The sequence below is a fragment of the Stomoxys calcitrans genome, chromosome 5, assembly GCF_963082655.1.
Source record: "Stomoxys calcitrans chromosome 5, idStoCalc2.1, whole genome shotgun sequence".
Lineage (NCBI taxonomy): Eukaryota > Metazoa > Arthropoda > Insecta > Diptera > Muscidae > Stomoxys > Stomoxys calcitrans.
In genome coordinates this window covers 35,543,904-35,567,234 of record NC_081556.1, presented here as the reverse complement: position 1 = coordinate 35,567,234, position 23,331 = coordinate 35,543,904, and the positions used below count along the sequence as shown (strand labels likewise).

Genomic DNA, 23,331 nt, shown 5'->3' with positions numbered 1-23,331 from the left:
TAGCCATATTCCATTATATAGTCCTGCTAAAAAACGCTGATCGTTCGCCTATGGTCTCCTATAATATAGAATTTCGAGCATTGTGTGGACCTTCGATAATCGTTCGCCTCTAATATGGTCATCGACCATAATATAATCAATTAACCCCAATATTTTCCTTCGACCATAATATAGGCTTTTGACCATAGTATGGTATTTCGACCATAATATGGACCTTCGACCATAATAAAGATCATAATATGATCCCTTTACCGTAATATGGTCCATCGACCGCAATATTGTTTTTTGACCATATTATGGTTCTATGCCCATTCCATGTTTCTTCGACCGCTTGACCATAATATTGCCATTGAACCATCGTGTGATCCTTCGACCAAAATATTGTTTTTCAACCATAGCGTGGTCATATGACCATTATATTATCCTGCTAAATTAACTTGATCGTTCGCCTATAGCCCTTCTATAATCGTTCGCCTTAAGTCCTTCTTGGTCCATAATATGGTCGTTCGAACATTATGTGGTCCTTCGACCATAATATGGTCCTTCGACCATAATATGGTCCTTCGACCATAATATGGTCCTTCGACCATAATATGGTCCTTCGATCATAATATGGTCCTCCGACCATAATATGGTTCTTTGACCATAATATGGTTCTTCGACCATAATATAGTTCTTCAACTTTAATATGGTCCTTCTAACACAATATGGTCCTTCGGCCAAAACATGGTCCTTCGTTCGAACATTATGTTTTCCTTCGACCATATTATGGTCCTCCGACCATACAATAGTCCTTCAACCATAGTATCGTCCTCCGAACATAATATGGTTGCTCGACCATAATATGGGTCCTTCGACCATAATATGGGTCCTTCGACCATAATATGATCCTTCGACCATAATATGGTCCTTCGAACAAAATATGGTCCTTCGACCATAATATTCTTTCGATTCTTTGAAAAGCTGCAGTTACTTATTCCTGTGACCGAACTATGATGTCGATGTCGTCGTCATAGGCGAGTAGCTTAAGTTCTCTAGTGATTAGTATTCCACATCTATTCACATTTGTATCTCGTATAATTTTCTCCAGCAGGATATTAACGATATCACATGATAGGCTATCTCCTTGTCTGCAACTTCGTTTGGTGTTAAATGGTTTCGAGAGATTCATTCCTATTTTTACTGAGGATCTCATATCAGCAATTGTCATCCTGCAGAGTATTATTATTAATTTTGCAGGGATACCAAAATCAGACATGGCTTGAAATACCTTTGAACATAAAGCTGTATCGAAAATGGCTTTGCAGACCCTTTTGACGTGGTCTAAATATTAAAATAACTTATATTCTTATTTCACTCCAAATACATTGCATTAGAATCCCATATTGTCCCGTTGGTATAGAGGTCCATTTAGGACATCATTTTGTGGTGATGCAACCCCCTGGATTTGACATAAGTTTTTATATATGTTTTAAACTCTACTCTATATGCCCGTGTAGTGGTTTATGGTGGTGGAGCGAGCGCCCCACCCCGGAGGCAAATTTTTATATCAAGCTGCAGAGTATTATTAATTTTGCAGGGATACCAAACTCAGACATGACTTGAAATACCTTTGAACGTAAAGCTGTATTTTATTTCGTAATCGTAATCGTTTATTTTATTTCGTAATCGTTCACATAGTATGCTCGACAGTATATTGCATGCGATGGGAAGGAGACTTTTTCTCTCTAGTTGGCACTTTCTGTCTTGTCTCCTATCTTCGACTCAAATATGGTCCATCGACTATAGTATAGTCTTTCGAAATGTATATCGGCATTCGACCAATGTATTCTCCGACCAATAAAATATGGTCCTTTGATCACAATAATCTCCTTTGACCTCAATACGATCTTTTGATCATATTATAGTCGTTTGACCATCATAATGTGCTTCGGCCATATAGACTATAATATCTTCTAACCTTCTAACACAATATGGTCCTTCGGCCAAAACATGGTCCTTCGTTCTAACATTATGTTATCCTTCGACCATAATATGGTCCTCCGACCATACAATGGTCCTTCGACCTTAGTTTGGCCTTTGACCCATAAATCGTTTTCGACCAATGTATTGTTCTTTGACCAATATACTGTTCTTCGACCAATATACTGTTCTTCGACCAATATATTGTTCTTCGACCAATATATTGTTCGTCGACCAATATACATATTGTTCTTCGACCAATATATTGTTCTTCGACCAATATATTGTTCTTCGACCAATATACTGTTCTTCGACCAATATATTGTTCTTTGACCATAAAATGGTCCTTTGACCATAATATGGTCCTTTGGTCATAATATGGTTCTTTGAACATAATATGGTTCTTTGAACATAATATGGTTCTTTGAACATAATATGGTCCTTTAACCATAATATGATCCTTTAACCATAATATGATCCTCTGACCATAATATGATCCTCTGGTCCTTTGGTCATAATATGGTTCTTTGAACATAATATGGTCCTTTGAACATAATATGGTCCTTTAACCATAATATGATCCTCTGACCATAATATGATCCTCTGACCATAATATAATCCTCTGACAATAATATGGTCCTTCGAACATAATATGATCCTCTGACAATTATATGGTCCTTTAACCATAATATGGTCCTTCTCGACCATAATATGGTCCTTCTCGATCATAATATAGTGTTCTCTACCATAATATGGTACTTCTCTACCATAATAAAATAATTTGACCATTATATGTTCCTTCGTCCTTCAACCATAATATGGCTCATGTGATTTAATTTTAATACACCAGGCTATTTAGTACATAATTCCATTATGCCTCGCCATTGAATTTGCATACTTTTTAAATTATCGTGATTGATTAATTTTCTTCTTATTTATTTTTTCTTGCATAAATCCTTCGATCATAAATTTTTTTCCTTTGTCGTTTAACATACGCTCATGTTATTTACATGCGGTTTAGTTTATCAAGCTTTTACTTTGATTGATTTCGTTTTCGTATTTTTTTTCATGTGATTTTGTTTGTTTCTTTATTGTTATCATTGGAACAATGCATGTCACATGCACGTGTTCTTTGAATGTTGACAATAGGCAGCTTGTACAGCATTAGCATTATTTAGTACTTTTAATGGATTGCAAATCTTCTTAGTAATATTTTGTAATATGTTTATGTATTGCAAAGTTTTTTTGTTATTGTGGTTAATATGTCTTGACATCTAATTTGGCTAATTAGTTTCAGTTGCGGTTTCGTAGTCATTAAGGTCGTAATCATTTTGTAAAAGAAAAAGTGTTTAATTTGTAGTACGGTGTGCTCGGTATACTCGTATCATTGCCAGGGAATTGTTCTGGAATCATGTTGTTGCCACAACTAACCGTCTTCAACATTTGGGTAAATTTTTTTCCAGATCCTCAGCACACACTCTCCATATCCTCTACCAGTTTATTTGTTTATTAAATTACAATTTAAATTGTTGTTTAATTATTGGAGCTATGGCCATATCGTTTTTACCACAGAAAATGCCTGTACCAAAATCTACTGACTGGTGGTAAAAAGTTTGATGGTGATATTTTTTATCGAATTTGTGATAAATTTGTTTATTGTGTGTTTCTTAAAGGTGAACATAAATCAGAACTTGTAAATGCAAATTTTACCCTTTAACATTCCTCTAAGGAACAGGAGCATACTTCTCACATAGCAATGAATGAAGTCCGATTCAAGTTTTAAGCTCAATGATAAGAGGCCTCCTTTTTATAGCCGAGTTCGAACGGCGTGCCGCAGTGCGACACCTTTTTGGAGAGAAGTTAAACATGGCATAGTACCTGCCAGCATAAGGAGGGGATAACCACCGCTGATAACCACATGCTAACCTCTGCGCTACGGTGGCCTCCCAACTTATATAGTCATATTCCGTAGTTGTGGTTAGAGTACTTCCAATATTGATCTATGTTTTCAATACCTATTCAGAGCCATTTGTGCTCATCTACATCACTCTCAGCTTTCTATTCTCTTGTATTAATTAAAACAGTTCTCTAGGTTAATTGTAACATATTTAGTAGATTTACCATTTTTTTAATTTTTGCTTGGCTTAACTTTAAGAACAAAAAGTTTATTTAAACTTTAAAGATGTAGAGTTTTACTGGCGAGAATACACTTCTGTTTTAGCTAGGAATGTGGTGTATCTATGCCAAGCTCTTTCACTCACACATGGCTTGCAGCAATTTTAATTAAATGACATTCCCTGAAGTTATGGCTGTACTTGATGTCGAAAGGATGTGTCTGTTGTCGTCCTTTTGGTATTTACGTTTTTTTTGTGACTTTTTCTACTACAATTACCATTTCAGGCATAGTTGATTTCATGCTCTATCACTTTTTTGCTGTTAGACCACATCATCACCCCGTCAGCAATTATAATTATTTCTTTGGAAACCTGCACGCCAGGATGTAATTCATATGCTACACATACACATGGGTTGGTAGGTGGTCGACATCCGTTTGATTTGCCTAAGGGGACAGCTTTAAGTTTGCTCCTAGATATGAATTATACATGTAGTCTGTAATGACAGACATGTTAGTAGTTTAACATTAGGATGAGCTGAGAAACAAAGTTTTAAAGAGTTGGGGGATAATTAGGAAGTTTATTACTTGATTCTAATATTGTAAAGTTGTAAGCGGTTCAATATGAGTATGTTGTAGCAAAAGTTCAAATAGTAGAACCTTCCAATCTTCTTATGGCGTCCAGTTGTAAAAGTGTAAAATATCCTTCTGCTGGAGAAGTAATCTTTGTCCCTTTGGAAAAAATCGATGATCAAAGCTCTATAGTGGGTAAGGGGTCATTATAATTCAACATTAACTTGAATCATACAACGCTCATTAATATGTGAGAAGTTTGGCCCCTGTACCTCATTAGAAATTAAAAAAAAAAGTTTGCCCATGAACATTCAACAAACTTCTCTCATATCAATGAGTGCAGTCCGATTCAAGTTTAAGCTCAATGGTGACTGGCCTCTTTTTATAGCCGAGTCCGAACGGCGTGCCGCGACACCTCTTTTGAGAGAAGTTTTTACATAGCACCTCACAAACGTTTACAGCATTAGGAGGGGAAAACCACAGTTGACATTTTCTTGATGGTCTCGCCAGGATTTGAACCCAGGCGTTCAGCATCATCTGCGCTACGGTGGCTTCCAATGGGCAAAATTGCTGTGGGTTAAGTAGTGCTTTGAGCGTCCGGGTAGCCGAGTTTTCAGACTCCTCGAACTCGGTGGGTTTGATTCCCACCAGAGGCTTTAGTTTGCAGCTAAGGTGGTATCACAATGGAATAGAATTGTCTAAGTGAGACTGTTTAAAGGCTGCAACCTAGGTAATAGTATAAGAGTATTTTAGGATCAAACTCACATACACCATTTATGTCCATTGTCCATAGCACAGTAGCGACGAATCAAGGCCTCGAGCTCAAGGACCCTTAGGTTAGGTTAAAAAGAGGGTTCAGATATTAATCCGCCCAATCCACTATGGACATACACCTAAGCCAATAATCAGCTTTTTATTCGCTCTAAAAATTATTGAGTAACCTTTTAAAAAAAAAATTTAATTTAGGAAGTCCGTGCTACATACAAAATCCTTAATTGTTTTCAAAACCACTCCCCTAAGTTGGTTCATGTCTAATATTGTGTCCCCACCTAAGTATCGGTATCTGTTGGACGCGAAGGCCGAGCAATGACAAAGGAAATGCTGCAACGTCTCATCATCTTCCCCGCATGCCCTACACATGCTATCACTTGCCGCACCGATTTTACATAAGTGAGCTCGCAGTCCTATGTGCCCCGTTAAGATACCAGTAGCTATACTGACCTCCTTCTTGCTTCCTTTCAGTAATAGCCTCGTTTTCTCACGATCTGGATCGGACTCGGACTTCGTCGACCCGAAAAGCTTCGAGTTAACCAAGTTTATTGACGGCAGTCCTCTGGCCTTCACCGCCAAATAGTCTGCCCTTATCAAAACCCTTAACTTGTAATCCAAATTTACTATAGTTACTCATTAGCAATATAACTAATCCTGCGTTCTTCTTCGTTGCATCCCAATCTACCATTTTTGCCTTCTCTTCAATTATGCACTGTAAATGATGGTTTCCTGTAAACCCTCTGGCCCCTTAACAATTAGCAAAACATTTCTTATTCTATTTTGAAATGTCAGTTGACAATAATTGTCGAGCTGGAAAATGTAACCAAATATGAGTTAATTTACAGGAAACAAGTAGAAGGGTAGACATAATTTGGTTTACATCATTCACAGTAGTTCATCAGAAAAAAATTGGCAACTGTACATCAAGAAGCAAGACAAGTAAAAAGGAGTAAAAATTTATTAAAGTTCAGCCGGGCCAAAGTTTGTAGACCACCAACTCAAATATATGCACCACATTTCGTCTAAATCCTGTGAAAAGTTTAAAATATATGAACCACTAGCTGGCCAGATGTGCTTCGCTACACCCTAATTACTTGCGGCCCGTTTTGGCGTGGTCTAAGTTTTAAAATAACTTCTGTTCGTATTTAACTCCTAATACCTTTCATTAGAATCCCATATTGTCCCGTGTGGTATATAGTTCCATTTGGGGCATAATTTTGTGGTAGTGCAACCCCCCGAGATTTGACCCTAGTTTTTATATTTGTTTCGAATTCTACTCCATATGTCCGTTTGGTGGTTTCTGGTGGTGGAGCGAGCCCCCGACACTTGGGACCAAATTGTTATATAAAGTTCGTACTCTACTCTTAAATTATACCTATTTGATACCCATATCCAAATCGGTAAACATGTCCGTCGCCCACAGTTATTTAACCATAAAGTGGTTTGGGTTACCATAAAGTGGCATGAAATATTTCACTCAAATCGATGCTCCCATCTCCGAGATCCTTTGTTTTTGAAAATTGTGGTGAAGGGTCGGATATCACAAAAAAGTATCCTATTTTCAGCAGGGGGCTAAACTCTCATCTGTTGAGGGGTAGGCAACCTCCTATTACTTAAATCTTATTTATAATATCATATTCATAATCTACTCCCGAATACCTTTTATTTGAGATCCATATTATCATGATTGTCTAACATGCCCACTTGGGACAGTTTTGGTTTTGGGGCGGCCCTCTTGGTAATTACACCCAATTTTTTATATTCGATAATCGTATTCGTACTCTACTCTCGAATAACTTTTATTGGTGTTCCATATTGTCCCGATCGGTCCTCTTTTGATATCATATTCGTATTCTACTCCCTAATACCTTTCATTTATGTCCCATATTGTTCCGATCGGCCCACTATGGGCAGTACTTTTGCGGCGGTTTTGGTTTTTGAACGACTCCCTATATACTTAAATCCAATTTTTCATATCATGTTTATACTCTACTCCCTAATGCCTTTCATTGGAATTCTATATTGTCCCGATCGGTGCCTTTTTAATTTGGGCGGTTCTCTTTGGGGCGACGTCCTAAGTATTTGGATTCAATTTTTGACACCATATTCGTATTCTACTCCCGAAAACCTTTCATTGGTGTCCCATACTGTCCCGATCGGTCCTCTTTGATTTTGGGCGGTACTTTTGGGGCGGTTTTGGGCTTGGGACGACTCCCTCGGTACTTGGACCCAATATTAAATATCATATTCATACTCTACTACCAAATATCTTTCAATTGAGTCACATATTAACCCAATCGGTCCACTTTAGGTTTTGGGCGCTACTTTTGGAATGTTCCATTTACAGAAAGCGCAAAATACCTGGGTGTTTTGCTGGACATCAAATATAACTTAAAATCCAACATTTTTGAAAGGTCAAGAAAGGCGAATCTAGCCCTATACACCTGAGTGCCATTGGCAAAAGTTGAGGGGTTAAGACCGCGCGTCACACACTGGATACATACTGCAGTTGTCAGACCTATAATGCTAAATGGTGTTGTGGTCTGGTGGACGGCGCTTCAAAAGTCCACTTACTGCTCAATAGTAGAACGGATCCAAAGAATGGCTTGTTTGTGCATCACAGCCGCTATGAGGATGTCTACGCCATCTGATGCACTGAATTTAATGCTACACCTAATGCCTCTGGACATTGTGGCTAGACAAATTGCAGCGGCCACTGCCGTGAGGCTAGGAGGGCTTTCTCGTTGGTCATGTGGCGGCTACGGAAACTGTGTTGTCCATGAGACAATGTCCGATGTTCCAGGCAGTGCGTATTACTTCCTGCCTCAGCCGCTTTTTGACAAAAAGTACTGTAGCACTATTACTGAAATAGAACTATTGGAACTACAATGTCCCTGGAAATAGAAGTTATATAGACTTGTATACGGATGGTTCGAAACTAGATGACCAGGTCGGCTTTGAGGTGTACTTTAAAGATCTAGAACTGGTCATATCGAAAAGGTTACCCGACCACTTTGGCATAAAATCTTCTCAGACAGCCTTATGATTCCTGGAGAGCTTATTTCTGAATTCAAAAACGGCCCTCTACTGTCGCAGATTTCTCAACGAGATGGCTGAACAATTCATCTGTTCTGGATGCCAGGCCACAGACATATCCCAGAGAATTGTAAAGCGGACGAATTTACGAGACTAGGAACTAAAGGATGATTTTTTTAGCTATTATCTTAAAACAGCTCACGCACGTTTTTTATTTCACTGTCAAACATTTTCAATTTGGTCTATAATTTAACCACGAACCGTCTAACAAACGAACAACGCTTGCAAATGATTGAATTTTATTATCAAAATGCTTGTTCTGTTAAGAAAGTTCATCGCACGCTTCTTCTTCAGCGGCGAAGCTCATTTTTGGCTTAGTAAGCAGAATTTTCGATTTTGGAGTGAAGATCAGCCAGAAGCATTGCAAAAGCTACCAATGCATCCAGAAAAAGTCACAGTTTGGTGCGGTTTATAAGCTGGTGCCATCATTGGACCGTACTTCTTCAGAGATGATGCTGATCGTAACGTAACTGTGAAGCGTTGAGCGCTACCGTGAGATGTTATCCAACTTTTTTTTTGCTCAAAATGCAAGGGCTTCACTTGCCACACAACACAGTAACAATTAACTTATTAGAGACCCATATTGTCCCAATCGGTAAACACGTCCGTTCGGGTGGGTTTTGGGATGGGGCGTCCTCCCAGGTTATTAAAGCGCAAAATTTTATAACCACTTCGTGTTTTTGGGGTGGCATTCAAAATCTTGCTTTTTTGAAAATGAGGGTAAGGGGGAGGGCCAAGTGTAAATATCTGGTCTATGGTGGATTTATGAGGTCTTAAGCCACACTGATAGGGCACAATTATTCTGTTGACTTTAATCTTTAACACTGAGGAATTGACTACAGAGAAATTGGGCTCCTCCCCTTCGTGTATTAGACACTATCAAGCGTACTGTACGCTAACCTCTCGTCCATCTTAGTAAACCTGGAGACAAGGTGTTGCAGTCTCCGTTGAACAACAAATCCATAGCCAATTGCATGCCTTGTTTCATAGCAGCTATAATATAGGGCTTCACTTTTTTGTGTTGTTGTGGAGCCCTTCCCGAGCCGTCGTATTTCCCGTATGACGGTAATGGCTGTCCTGTGTTATCTCTAATACATCCGCAAGTGCGTAAACTGCCCATTTTCTGTAAAGAGTTCGGACATACCAGGTGCAGATACGCAAATCATTGTTCTTTAAACGTTTGCGGGGTCTTCAACATAGGACGGATCCGTTTTTTAACTTTTTTTCTAATCTTTCCTAGTTGTTCGTTGGTGTCTTTGAGCGTTATGCGGCACTCCCATATAACCTGTTTTGAATCCTGTAATCGTACTCAGTGACCCCTTTTTAAGGGCCAAGAATTCCCTCCTCCTCTTTCGACCCAAATTGGAAAAAGTCGATAGCAGATTTAGCCGACCCTACATTACAGATATGACCCTCCAGGGGTTTGATGTAACCAATAGGAATTTCGTTTGAGACATAGACTTTAGCAAAAACCAAAAACATGGAACAGCAGTTTACATTTGCACGGTTCACTTAATGGCATATGGTTATCACATACATGTATGCCCTAATTTTAGCTTGACTGTCATTTGACGTCAGGTCAATTAGGCAACCTGTCATGCAGTCCTTGCCCATCACTATGTCCAAAGTGATTTATGCCTACACACGCTCGCACACACACACACACACACAGAATGTTCATTTCACCGGATTTCCACGTGTGTCTAATGCAATCTGAACGAGCTTAAGAGCTATGGACAAGATTTTTTTTCCTAAATGCTAAAACAATGACTATGGCAATAATGGAAGTTTAAAGCTTTGTATTCTCTGTGTAACAATTTCTGGGTTCATGGTGAGATTTTGTTTTTGCCGTTGGCCTTTTACAATGAACACTGATGCTGCATTTCTAGATAAGGTATGAACATTGTGTCGGCGGCAGCATATGGAAGTTGAACAACAACGGCTACATATGCCCGATGAAAGTAAGTTAGTGTCAAAAACGCCCTCTATCGTCCAATCAATCTTCTTTCATTCAAACAAAGCAGTTTGCAAAATCGTTTTCTTAGACAATAAAGGAGTGAAACCCATTTAGCCTCAATTTTTTGAAAGAAGCAATGTCTCAGAACCTGATTTTTACTGTAAATCTTTTTGCATGCCACTTTTTTCTTCGAATAACTACTATGATTCTTACTAACAAAGGTCCCCTAAATGTATGTTGCAGTAATATATGCTGTGATGAATTTTTTCACTCCGCTTTTACTCTTCTCTAGTGTTCTCAATCACTGTCAACGACACATCACTAAAGGCTGCTTTGCCTCAGTTCTTTCGTTACGATTTTCATGGAACGCCATTCTTCTCTTAGTAATCCCATATTGCATTTGGCATTGATTGTCTCTATCATCGTTCTATATCGTTTTTTGTTTCTGTTTTTGTCATTGCAGATATTATTCATGGAAAATTGTTTCAGAATAATCGTTTTCTGGAAATCGATTATGCCCAGGGTCGTGACATTCCACCTGGCTATACAACCAAAATAGCAAAAACTCTGCAGGATTGGGTTGATTCCTGTGATGCCATCTCCAATTGCATTGTCGAGCAGATCAAACGCGCAAATGCTGAAAAATCAAAGAAGTTGGATAACAAAAAACAAATTGAACAGAAAGTAAGTGAAAGTGGTTGTACTCATAAAGTTTCATTTTTTCTTAGCAATTTTCAAGCAATTTTTATGTTATGGAACGGCTGTAGCAGGGGTAACAATGACAATGCAGCATATTGGGTTGCAAAAGGTTAACTTGTCTAAAATAAGTTAAAATTGAAAAATATCATAGGTTTCCAATATTACGTTGCATTGGGAGAATTCGATCTTAACAATCAAAAGCCTCTACAGGTTCGCTTGCAAGGAGTGTTACCAAATCAAACGACTAATTTTTTTTTTTTTGACAGTATTCTTTTGTTGAATCAAATAACAACAAGTAAAAAGGCGTTAAGTTCGGCCGGCCCGAACTTTGGATACCCACCACCTCTGGTGTATATGTAAACTACCTTTCATCAAAATCCGGTGAAAAATGCATACCTTATGCCCCATAGCAGCTATATCGAAATATGTTCCGATTTTGGCCAAGTTTCAGAAAAATGCCGAAGAGCCTAACATAACTCACTGTCTCAAATTTCGGCAAAATCGGACAATAAATGCGCTTTTTATGGGCCCAAAACCTTAAATCGAGTGATCGGTCTATAAGGCAGTTATATGCAAAGCTTGGTCGATCTAAGCCAACCTGCAGAAACTTGTCGAGGGGCTTAACTTAACTCACCGTCCCAAATTTCGGCGACATCGTACAATAAATGCGCCTTTTATGGGCCCAAAACCTTAAATCGAGAGATCGGTCTATATGGCAGCTATATGCAAACCTTCACCGATCTTTTGCCTTTCCTTACTGGTTTATGCACAACTTCGTGCAGGGTAATCTCCACCGACCTTCCCTTGACATAGGCATGTCCCACTCTTTATTTGCATAGATATAAAGCTCGCGTTTTGTGGACTTATAGAGCCGCAGTTATTACAAGGGGTATTATATAGTTGGCACCGCCATACTTTTGCCTTTCCCTACTTGTTAAATGACTGATTTTAGTTTTAGGTTATTTCTTTTTAATTTATTTCCTTTTTGAGCAGGAAATTTAATTGTTCTTCTCCTTCCCCAAATTCCCTGCAGCCTGGCACATCACTTTTAAACTGTTGAAGTTTTCATTTAAGTTTTCTCCCTTGACACTTTAGTGGCACTTAATGCTGTCGTCGACACAACAGTTCCATTAATCTCGAGACGCAATCTCCTCATATTAATTTAATTAAAAGTTTGCCATTATTCTTGTCTTAAGGTACGCCAATTGAATATTGACCGAACTCTGACTGCCATCTCTCCCTCCCAGTCTCTCTCACTACTACTCTTTCTAAGTTTAAGTTAAGAACGTGGTTTATTGCTGCTTGTCTAACTTTATTCTTCGATTTTTATTGCAGATAATTAATTTGAAGAAAGTTTACAAAACTCAAATTAACGACAACGACGAAGCCATGCAAATCGATTCACGTGAAACCACATCCTCGACCAGCCAAGAGGCGGCACGAAAGAAAAGTTCCAAAGTTAAGCCATCACGATCTGCGGGTAAGTTGTAAGCAAAAATGAATTCAATTCACACAAATTGTAGACAGTTGCTGCTGCTGCTGCATGCAAATTCTAGAAATCTGCTTCAAATTGCAATATCATGAAAAGTATGGCATTTAGTGTGTCAAGGGAGGTTTTTAGGGTGGATTTGATATGTCAAAACTTCCAAGAACTTTTACCGCCACGATTTTCCTCAATATTGCAATCCATGCTAGTCAGTCAGATGACTGAGTGCATCATTTTCCATTGAACGCCATGAATTTCTATACACCACCGAAAGGAATTCCAATATTGTTGTGGCTGCTGTTGGCAGGATGATGCCGATGATGCGGTTGAAGGAGCTCCTTTCAGCCGAGCTTGGGCTGTGAATTTTATCGCTATCACTCTCGCCCTCCCCCCAGGATGTTTGTTCTGTACATCTTTTCATCAAGCGCATTAACGGCATTAAGTCAACCAACCAACCAGCCATGAAGTTTTCTCAATCATCCATTCTGTCGTTTTTTTTTTAACTGCTTCTTAATTTGTTTTCTTTAGCTCTTTTCACATCATCACAATTTATTATTGCAAAAAGTTTTCACTCTCTTCCGCTCTCTAGTTGTGGTTTTCATAATGAAAAATGGAAAGTTTAAGTTGAATGCAAGTGACTGTGAAAAATTGAAAAACACTTAGCCACCAAAATTGTAGGAAACACAAAAAAATATTGAAATGGTCAAATGAAAAGGATTGCTGGACAATTGATTTTGGTTTTGTTGTGGAACACAAAGTAACAGTGATATCTTAAGGCGATTTTGTGACAATCAGCAAACAAGAGAGAGGCAAACCTCTGCCTTTAAGGTTATTGAGCAAAATCAAAAATTAAAGATTAAACAAGTAAAAAGGCATTAAGTTCGGCCGGGCCGAACTTTGGGTACCCACCACCTCGGGTATATATGTAAACCCCATTTCGTCAAAATCCGGAGAAAATGGTATACCTTATGTCCCATAGCAGTTATATCGAAATTTGTTCCGATTTGGACCAACTACTAATAAGTACAAGTCATTTTTCAATTATGTATAACAATATATTCGATTTGAACCATATACGACACGGATGTCGATAAGCCTATCATAAGTCACTGTGTCAAATTTCAGTGAAATTGGATTATAAATGCGCCTTTTATGGTCCCAAAGCCTAAAACCGAGAGATCGGTCTATATGGTAGCTATATCCAAATCTGAACCGATCAGAGCCAAGTTAAAGAAAGATGTCGAAGGGCCTAAGGCAAATCACTGCCACAATTTTCAGCAAAATCGGATAATAAATGTGGCTTTTATGGGCCTAAAACCCTAAATCGGAGGATCGGTCTATATGGCAGCTATATCCAAATTTGGACCGATCTAGGCCAAATTGACAAAGAATGTCGAAGGGCCTAACACAACTCACGGTCCCCAATTTAAGCAAAATCGGATAATAAATGTGGCTTTTATGGGCCTAAGACCCTAAATAGAAGGATCGGTCTATATGGCAGCTATATCCAAATCTGGACCGATTTAGGCCAAATTGACGAAGGATATCGAAGGGCCTAACACAACTCACTGTCCCAAATTACAGCAAAATCGGATAATAAATGTGGCTTTATGGGCCTAAGACCCTAAATAGGAGGATCGGTCTATATGGCAGCTATATCCAAATCTGGACCGGTCTAGACCAAATTGACGAAGGATATCGAAGGGCCTAACACAACTCACTGTCCCAAATTACAGCAAAATCGGATAGTAAATGTGGCTTTTATGGGCCTAAGACCCTAAATCGGCCGATCGGTCTATATGGGGGCTATATCAAGTTATAGTCCGATATAGCCCATCTTCGAACTTAACCTCCTTATGAACAAAAAAAGAATCTGTGCAAAGTTTCAGCTCAATATCTCTATTTTTAAAGACTGTAGCGTGATTTCAACAGACAGACGGACAGACGGACGGACATGTCTCGATCGTCTTAGAATTTTACGACGATCCGAAATATATATACTTTGTAGGGTCGAAAATTGATATTTCGATGTGTTGCAAACGGAATGACTATATGAATATTCCCCTATCCTATGGTGCTGGGTGTAAAAACCAGGGGAATCCTTTGAAGATATGGTTCTTAACATATCCCAGCAAAACTTTTCCTAACATTTAATGTCATTTATACCCTACACCACCATTTCTTTACCCCTTTGGTTGTAATGCTAAGAAATAAAGGGTGATTTTTTTGAGGTTAGGATTTTCATGCATTAGTATTTGACAGATCACGTGGGATTTCAGACATGGTGTCAAAGAGAAAGATGCTCAGTATGCTTTGACATTTCATCATGAATAGACTTACTGACGAGCAACGCTTGCAAATCATTGAATTTTATTACCAAAATCAGTGTTCGGTTCGAAATGTGTTTCGCGCTTTACGTCCGATTTATGGTCTACATAATCGACCAAGTGAGCAAACAATTAATGCGATTGTGACCAAGTTTCGCACTCAGTTTACTTTATTGGACATTAAACCAACCACACGAATGCGTACAGTGCGTACAGAAGAGAATATTGCGTCTGTTTCTGAGAGTGTTGCTGAAGACCGTGAAATGTCGATTCGTCGCCGTTCGCAGCAATTGGGTTTGTGTTATTCGACCACATGGAAGATTTTACGCAAAGATCTTGGTGTAAAACCGTATAAAATACAGCTCGTGCAAGAACTGAAGCCGAACGATCTGCCACAACGTCGAATTTTCAGTGAATGGGCCCTAGAAAAGTTGGCAGAAAATCCGCTTTTTTATCGACAAATTTTGTTCAGCGATGAGGCTCATTTCTGGTTGAATGGCTACGTAAATAAGCAAAATTGCCGCATTTGGAGTGAAGAGCAACCAGAAGCCGTTCAAGAACTGTCCATGCATCCCGAAAAATGCACTGTTTGGTGTGGTTTGTACGCTGGTGGAATCATTGAACCGTATTTTTTCAAAGATGCTGTTGGACGCAACGTTACGGTGAATGGCGATCGCTATCGTTCGATGCTAACAAACTTTTTGTTGCCAAAAATGGAAGAACTGAACTTGGTTGACATGTGTTTTAAACAAGATGGCGCTACATGCCACACAGCTCGCGATTCTATGGCCATTTTGAGGGAAAACTTCGGAGAACAATTCATCTCAAGAAATGGACCGGTAAGTTGGCCACCAAGATCATGCGATTTGACGCCTTTAGACTATTTTTTGTGGGGCTACGTCAAGTCTAAAGTCTACAGAAATAAGCCAGCAACTATTCCAGCTTTGGAAGACAACATTTCCGAAGAAATTCGGGCTATTCCGGCCGAAATGCTCGAAAAAGTTGCCCAAAATTGGACTTTCCGAATGGACCACCTAAGACGCAGCCGCAGTCAACATTTAAATGAAATTATCTTCAAAAAGTAAATGTCATGGACCAATCTAACGTTTCAAATAAAGAACCGATGAGATTTTGCAAATTTTATGCGTTTTTTTTTAAAAAAAAGTTATCAAGCTCTTAACAAATCACTCTTTAAAATTACTTTCTACTTCGATTATTAGCTAAGTTCATCGGTCCGTCTGTCTATATGTCTGTCCATGTATTGTTGTGATCAAGTTACAGGTTGCATTTGTTCTCCGATTGTCGTAAAATTTTGCACAGCTCAGTTTTTTGGTCCATGGACGATTGTTATGGACTTTAAACTAAATCGGATCAGATATAAATATAGCTCCCCTATAGAACTTTCAGTTTGCCCCTGTGCCTTAGTGGAATGTTAATGGGCAAAATTTGCAATTTGCAATAGATATAGCCTTTTAAGGCTGTACTAACCATCGGTTTATATAGCAGTTATATCAGGTTGTAAAACGATTTGAGACCCACCGTCATTGACTCTACTAAAAATTTACACATATTTTATTTCCCGCTCAATATTTAGGACAAGATTGGTTTTTTGAACGTAAAGTATTCTAAAAATGAAGGGTGATTTTTTAAGAGATGTAGAAAAGTCTTTCAAAAAAAAAAAAGAAATTCACATAAAATTCAGAAAATTACATGAAATCTTTATGATTCACATCATCTTTGAAGAAGTACGTTCCAGAAATGCCAACAGCCCATAAGCCGCACCAAACTGTGACTTTTTCTGGATGCATTGGTAGATCTTACATTGCTTCTGGCTAATCTTCACTCCAAAAACGACGGAGGACCACTTTTTTGGGAGCTATTTTCAAATCTAAACCAATAGTGCTCATTTATCTTTATTCGTTCGATCGCTATCATAATTTTCACGGTAATAAAAAATATGAAAAGTCTGTCACCTTGTAAACCTGTACATGAACAGAGCAAGTGTTTCATAGTTTTCACCTCATCCTCATCAAGACAAATTCTGCAGAAGTAATTATGAGTATGTGAGTTTTGAGGGCGGTAGTTAGTTCCCTTCCCAGAATTCCCTGGATCGATTACTCTTCTCCACGGTCTTCCACCATATTAGTGATCCATAGGTGAGTACTGGTCTCACGATGGCCGCATACATCCAATATAATTTTGGGGTTTACACCCCACTTTCTATCAAACATTCTCCTGCAGAAATAAAAACGTACAGTGCCTTACGGCCTCTCTTACGCGATTATCTTTGTGCAGACACCGCCGAAATCCAAAAGGATTTCATTTATCACGAGGTTCCATAGAATCGGCGATAAAAACCATCTCGACTACCTCCCTACCCTAGTTATGTAGGACCATACCAGGCTCGCTCGGAAAACCCGTTCAAGCCAGGGCAGGGTGACTCCAAGGAACTCCTGTGCCAGTGCCAGGATAATACCGTCATGTTCGGCCGACATAAATGTCCGGAAAATGCGTACTGCCCACACTATCTTCTACTAGTCAACGATGTTCCTGATGAGGTCATTCCCTATGGCCGCATGTGTAGGTATTGCGATATCTTGATCGCCAATCTCTTCCTGGCCGCCAGGGAAATGCATCTCCATCAAAAGTTCACCGTCTTCTGAACACACCCGGTGTAAGTGCTGGGATCCGTCGAAAGCCCTTTGTGCAACCTAGATGCGTTACTAGTGCTTTCCACTTCTTTACACTATTTCGCCCAGGAACTCCTCTTCGTCCTTCTCGTCTCCTTTTTGAACTTGACAAGGGCATCGCGATATTCGTCCCAGTCCTCTGCCTCAAGAGCATTTTGAGCAACCTAGTTGCGTTGCTAGTGCTTTCCAATTCTTCACACCATTTCGCCAAAGAACTCCTCTTCGTCCTTCTCGTCTCCTTTTTGAACTTGACAAGGGCATGGCGATATTCGTCCCAGTCCTCTGCCGTGTTCTCCCTTTTAGCCTTATTAAAAAGCCTTCTACCCTTCCTCCTGACAACGACAGGACGGTTTTACCCGGCGGTACCCGTTCGGACATGCCTCCAAAAAGGCCTTGTTCAGGCATGACATTTGAGTGAGATACCCTTACCGGGAGGACACTATCCAGACCTCGGCTTAACAGTTATGCCCTTATATGGATCTGGTGTCTTGCGCGCGGTGCTTCCATCTGCGGTCTCGGTTTTTTCTATAGCGTGTGTGACAGTTCTGAATGGATCTAGACCAATGTTGGGTACATGTGCTAGTGTGCGTAATATTTCTAAGCCCGTGGGCTTATGTTCTTGTGCACGTACACATATATGTTTAATAATGTGTGTGTATTTACTTGCTACTGCTCTAGACCCTCCATCTTCCTTAGATACCGTAAAGAGCGTTTGTAGCATTCTTCCCGTTTCTGTTGTTCGTTTGCTATACTTTCGGCTTGTCCCCTTGCGAAGTACCCGCCTCTCCACCTGGAGTTGAGGTTCCAGCTGCTGTCGGGTCTGAAGGGACCATTTGGACGTCCTCTTCATCCGTTTCATAAAGCTAAATCCCTCGAACTCCCAAGAGTCCATCGCAGGAATCCTCGCACGGGGACAAGTTGATGCTGTATCGCGGGATCAATGTATTGTATGTAGAGTTCAAGTATGGTAGCTGCTCTGTGCTTGTTTGTTTTGTGTAACATGAGGTTGGGACCTGTATATATTGTCTTCCTGCCGAACCTGCTGGTTTTGGTGTATTTATGGTACTGGACCGCTGATCACCCGTAGAGTTACTCTTTGTAATATTGTCACTCATGTTTGTATATCTTGGGATAACTTTTAGTTCAGGTTGAATCGGGAACCATTGCATTCACCTTCGAAGTCATGTCGCCCTAGGGCAGTATGATTTCCCGGGTGTATGCACCGAACCTAGATTCAATCCTTAAGCCCCCGCATTGCGACAAGATTGTTACCCCCACGCAGGGGAGCTCTTAAGTAAGAGTGCGTAGTCATAAATTCCAGCTGAAACACTCACGGCTTAATGGCTACAGCACTTAAGCGCTTAAGTAAGAGTGTCTTAAGTGCCCTAACCATAAATTCCGCTTAAATTCGTTGGCCATCTTTTTGGTCTCCAGATTCAGTTATCTGATTATGAGGTCAGTAAAATTCCAACACCCTTGTGTGCCAGTTCCACTTCCTGCATCGCAAAGTTGGGTTGCACTTGGGGTATTCGACCGTCTGGCGAGCTATTATAGCGTTACAGATGTATCGGAATTTCTTTTCAGAATGCTCATCCAAGGGATAAGCCTTCAGTTTTTAGCCATACAACAGGTGACTAACATTTTGCTCTGTTTGTTAGTTATGTATATCATATACCGCAAATCTTTCCCTTGTTTCTTTAATAATGGTTTTTTCACCAATACATAACAGCATTGTTATTAAGAAATTAAACACTTACAGTTGCCGGCTTCTGTTTATCCTTTAGTTTTTCTCAAGGTACATTAAGTGATTGTGTTGTGCTCGAAGTTTGATTTGAACCACAATAAAACTAATAAATTTCTTTCCAACAAAGTTTTGCAAACTTTTTGAGGTCACTCTCCTGACATTCAATTCTTATTTATCTCATTTTGAGTGAGTTTTTGTGACAGAAGTTCTTGGATTACTTTCATTTCACTTCTGTATAACCTTTGACTTTGATTATGTGACTATTTGCGTTTGTACGTAAGTCATAGTTTTAGGAATTCTTTCGTTTTTATTTTTCCTTGAATTCTGCATCATTTTGTTTCAACCCTCAATAAGATTTCATATGGATTATTAGTTGTGACATTTTCTTTCCACTCTGACCCTATGTTGTGCCAATTTAATTTTCTCTCTGCTTAAGCAATAGTCGAAGTTTAGCTTTGGGTGTTGCTAGTATTTATGTCCTTCGTCGAATAAATTCTGACAAAATTTGTTATCACATGTCCTGCAGGGTTTGCTTCTAAGAGTATTAGCTTGAGCAGCTTAATAATATTTCTACATTATTTGGAATATGCTGTTTTGAGCAAATCTACCCGCACACATTTTTAATTTTTGGTTTCTTTTTTCCCCTCTTTCCATTCTAGTTTAAAAGGGCAAATTTGCATCATTTGGCTGTCTGTGTATCCTTTATTGGATTCTGGCATACTGGAATAAGTTTTCTTTTTATTTAAATTCAAATCCATGCATCTCTATTATTTTAACTATAAATAAAATATTAGATATTTCTTTACAGGACTTTGTTTATATAAGCAAAGGTATTGCATTGCTGTCAAAGAAAATAATCTCTTTTTGATCTCAATAAAATTAAAAATCAATTCATTTTTGTCATGCTGATGAAAAATAAAATAATTGAATGGTTATTTGGCAAACGTATTTTTCTTTTGTAAAGAAATTCATTCAATAACGTATTTAATTGAAATATATTTTTATCATATTTCTATTACAAGAGGGGGTGGAATGTTTGGTCCTTAGCAAAAATTAAAATTGGAAAAGAGTACAAATACATTTGTAGTCAATGCCACATCCCGGAGTAACTGCTCCACATATATGTATCTAATATGTGACGGGATTAAAAAGAACCCAGCACGGACCCTGACCCCACACCTTTCCTTATGCATACCTAGATCCCTTAGCCTAAGCGCAATCTTGACGGCGCAGTTCCGAATATTGGCCCTTAATGGGCTGCTTATACGGCATCGCTTCCAGACCTGCCTGCGATGCAGATCTCGGTGCCCCTGTGACCCCACGCAGGCCAGTCCCTGGATCTTCTCGAATTCCCTCGTACGAGTCCTCTTCTCCACGGTCTTCCACCATGGCCGCAAACATCCAATAAATCATTTTGCAGGTTAACCCCACTTCCTACCAAATGAATAGAGCATAGGAGCAGGTTATACCATCGCGATATAATCGAGGCAACGATCGGAAACCCGAATAGATTAGAAGAGGTTTCCAATCAGATATCTGAGATGACACTTGTGGTCGAGTTCGAGACACTGCTGGCAGAGGCATCAGTGACCCTCCATCTGGGGGATCATGCTGTACAGATGGATATCAAAGTTAGAGGACATAGTCGGCGTGGGGGTCTACATTGAGAACCCAGAGACTGAGATCTCCTTTTGACTGCCTGACCATTACACGATCCTACAGGCAGAGATTCGAGCGATCACGGAAGCGTGAGTTGGTGAGGTGTTCGCGCGAGAACGTCAAGTGTGAACATCTTTACGGACAGAAACCTGGCCATCAGGGCAATAAAAAGCTTAACGCCTTCTCTGAGGATGACACAATCCGCATCGTTTAGGTACCATAGGAGCCATAGTGGAGTAAGGGGAAATGAAAGAGGAAACGATTTGGCGATGAGGGCAAGAGAATTCCGTCAATAAACTTGGTTTGCCCGAAGCCTTTCGGGTCGACGCAGTCTGAGTTCAAGGCGTAGTCGTTTCACGCCGTACTCTTGATGGCCCGGGACCCTGCAGAGAGTGACAGACATCCCCATTGTTAGAAAATCTCCTCGTATCTTCTAAGCAATCTCAAAGCCTTCTGTGTTGCTAGACTGTCCGAATTGAAATTTTCTCCAGTGCCTTCAGACCGGAGAAGATCTCCAACTGAAAGACGCTGCACTCGTACAGAATTCTATATGATTCCCTGATTCCAAGTAACTCAATGAAAACTCCTGCCCTGTGCCCCCATACCATACCCACCTTAGTACACAAATGGTCACGGGAAAGATGGGGTGCACGCAGCCCAGAGATTCCTTTTCGTCAAAACGACTTCCAACCCCTTAACAGAGGTGGACTCCTCTGGTAAATAATGTTTGACTTCTTGAGCCCCTGGAAACTTCAATTTTCATCTGATTTGGCTGAAATTTTGCATATATAGTGTTCTGTTATGACTTCTAATAACTGTGCCAAGTACGGTCTAAATCGGTAAAGAACTTGATATGTTTAGCTTCTATATAAACCGGTCTCCCGTTTTGACTTCTTGACCCCTTACAAGTCGCAATTTTTGCCCGATGTGGCTGTGGCCCCTAAAAGCCGCAATTTTTATAATACTTTTTTTTTGAATAAATTTTTAGCAGAACCATGGTGGTGGGTTCCCAAGATTCGACCTGGCTGAACGGCACGCCGTTCAGACTCGGCTATTAAAAGGAGGACCCTTATCATTGAGCTTGAACTTGAACCGGACTGCACTCATTGATATGTGCGAAGTGGTCCCTGTTCCTTACTGGAATGTTCATGGGCAAAATTTGCAAAAATTTTATTTTGAGTGTTTGATGGTGTTACATATATGTGGCTCTAGAATTTGTGTTCATTTGCCGAAATAAAAGTTTTTTATCGAATCCCCTTAAATTTAAGAAATATGATACTAGGATATGAGGTTGTAAAAAAATCATCACCCTAATGTACATATTTGATAGATCGGTTTATTGGCAACAGAGGCCCAGAAGATTATATCTCATCAAAATGATCAGGAATATATACAACATAAGATTGCTTGCCTTTATTTCGTAGTATAACAAATTTCACGACCACATTATTGTATCACCCTCACAATTCAGTTCTCGTTTTAAGCATGACCACCATGAGCTTGAATATACTGAATGGCCTTGGCAATGGCCTCTGGAATTGGTGGAGGAGTGGGCAGAATATCACTCTGAGGTTGATAACCATTATCGTCGGCTACATAGTTGATGTGAATATGTTCACCTTCAGGAGAGTGCCATTCAAAATCGCCTTTAACGGCACCATGATCATCACCAGAAGCTTGGGCATGAATGTGATTGCTGGTCTCAAAATCGTATTGGAAGCCATGTTCATTGACATCGGAATTGTATTTTAAGGTTTCGGCATCCTCAGCAACAGCGGCGCAGGAGATTACAGCTAAGAGCAGGAACTAAAGGAAACTTTTTTTATAGCAAATATTCTCCTTTCTATGGGCAATAAAAAAAAAACTTACGTATTTCAACATTTTGCTAATAATGCTTTCTTTGATGCTTATTCCAAGTTAATGCCAATGGTTTGTTGATTATCTGGGGGTATTTATAAGAATAATTGAAAGTAAAACAATCAATTGTAGGTGTTAGATATATCAAGTCTAGAAAATTTTTAAGTGTTTTGAAGAATTTATGATGTTCTTTTTTTTGTGGAAGGAAAGGTAATAAACCTTTCCTTACTTCCTTGCATTTGGATTGCTTGTGCATCACAAGCCATTTACAATGCAAATTAGGGCGAAAATTATTGCAGTGATTTGAGTTTTTTTGGTTAAATTAGACCAGTATGCAGAATGTCTAAGATTCTGTTTTAATTAGAACCCCATTAAATTAATTTATGCATAAACAAGT

General features: G+C 39.4%; 2 protein-coding genes across 2 annotated transcripts in view; one reads left to right on the top strand and one right to left on the bottom strand.

Annotated features, from left to right (window-relative positions):
- LOC106089291 (COP9 signalosome complex subunit 7) overlaps positions 1-20,223 on the top strand; it is a 152,277-nt gene extending 132,054 nt beyond the window's left edge. Inside the window, exons 3-5 of the mRNA XM_013255112.2 lie at positions 10,936-11,156; positions 12,507-12,651; positions 20,078-20,223. Of these exons, the coding sequence (XP_013110566.1) occupies positions 10,936-11,156; positions 12,507-12,651; positions 20,078-20,082 (371 nt within the window). The 3' untranslated portion in view covers positions 20,083-20,223. The remainder of the gene's footprint in view (positions 1-10,935; positions 11,157-12,506; positions 12,652-20,077) is intronic.
- A 2,308-nt stretch (positions 20,224-22,531) lies between these two features.
- On the bottom strand, positions 22,532-23,020 carry LOC106089283 (larval cuticle protein 4-like). Its single transcript, XM_013255103.2, has 2 exons — positions 22,947-23,020; positions 22,532-22,883 (listed from the first exon to the last, which is right to left on the bottom strand). Exons 1-2 carry the CDS (start codon positions 22,956-22,958, stop codon positions 22,557-22,559), a joined length of 339 nt encoding a protein of 112 aa, XP_013110557.2. The 5' UTR covers positions 22,959-23,020; the 3' UTR covers positions 22,532-22,556.
- Positions 23,021-23,331: the final 311 nt, after the last annotated feature.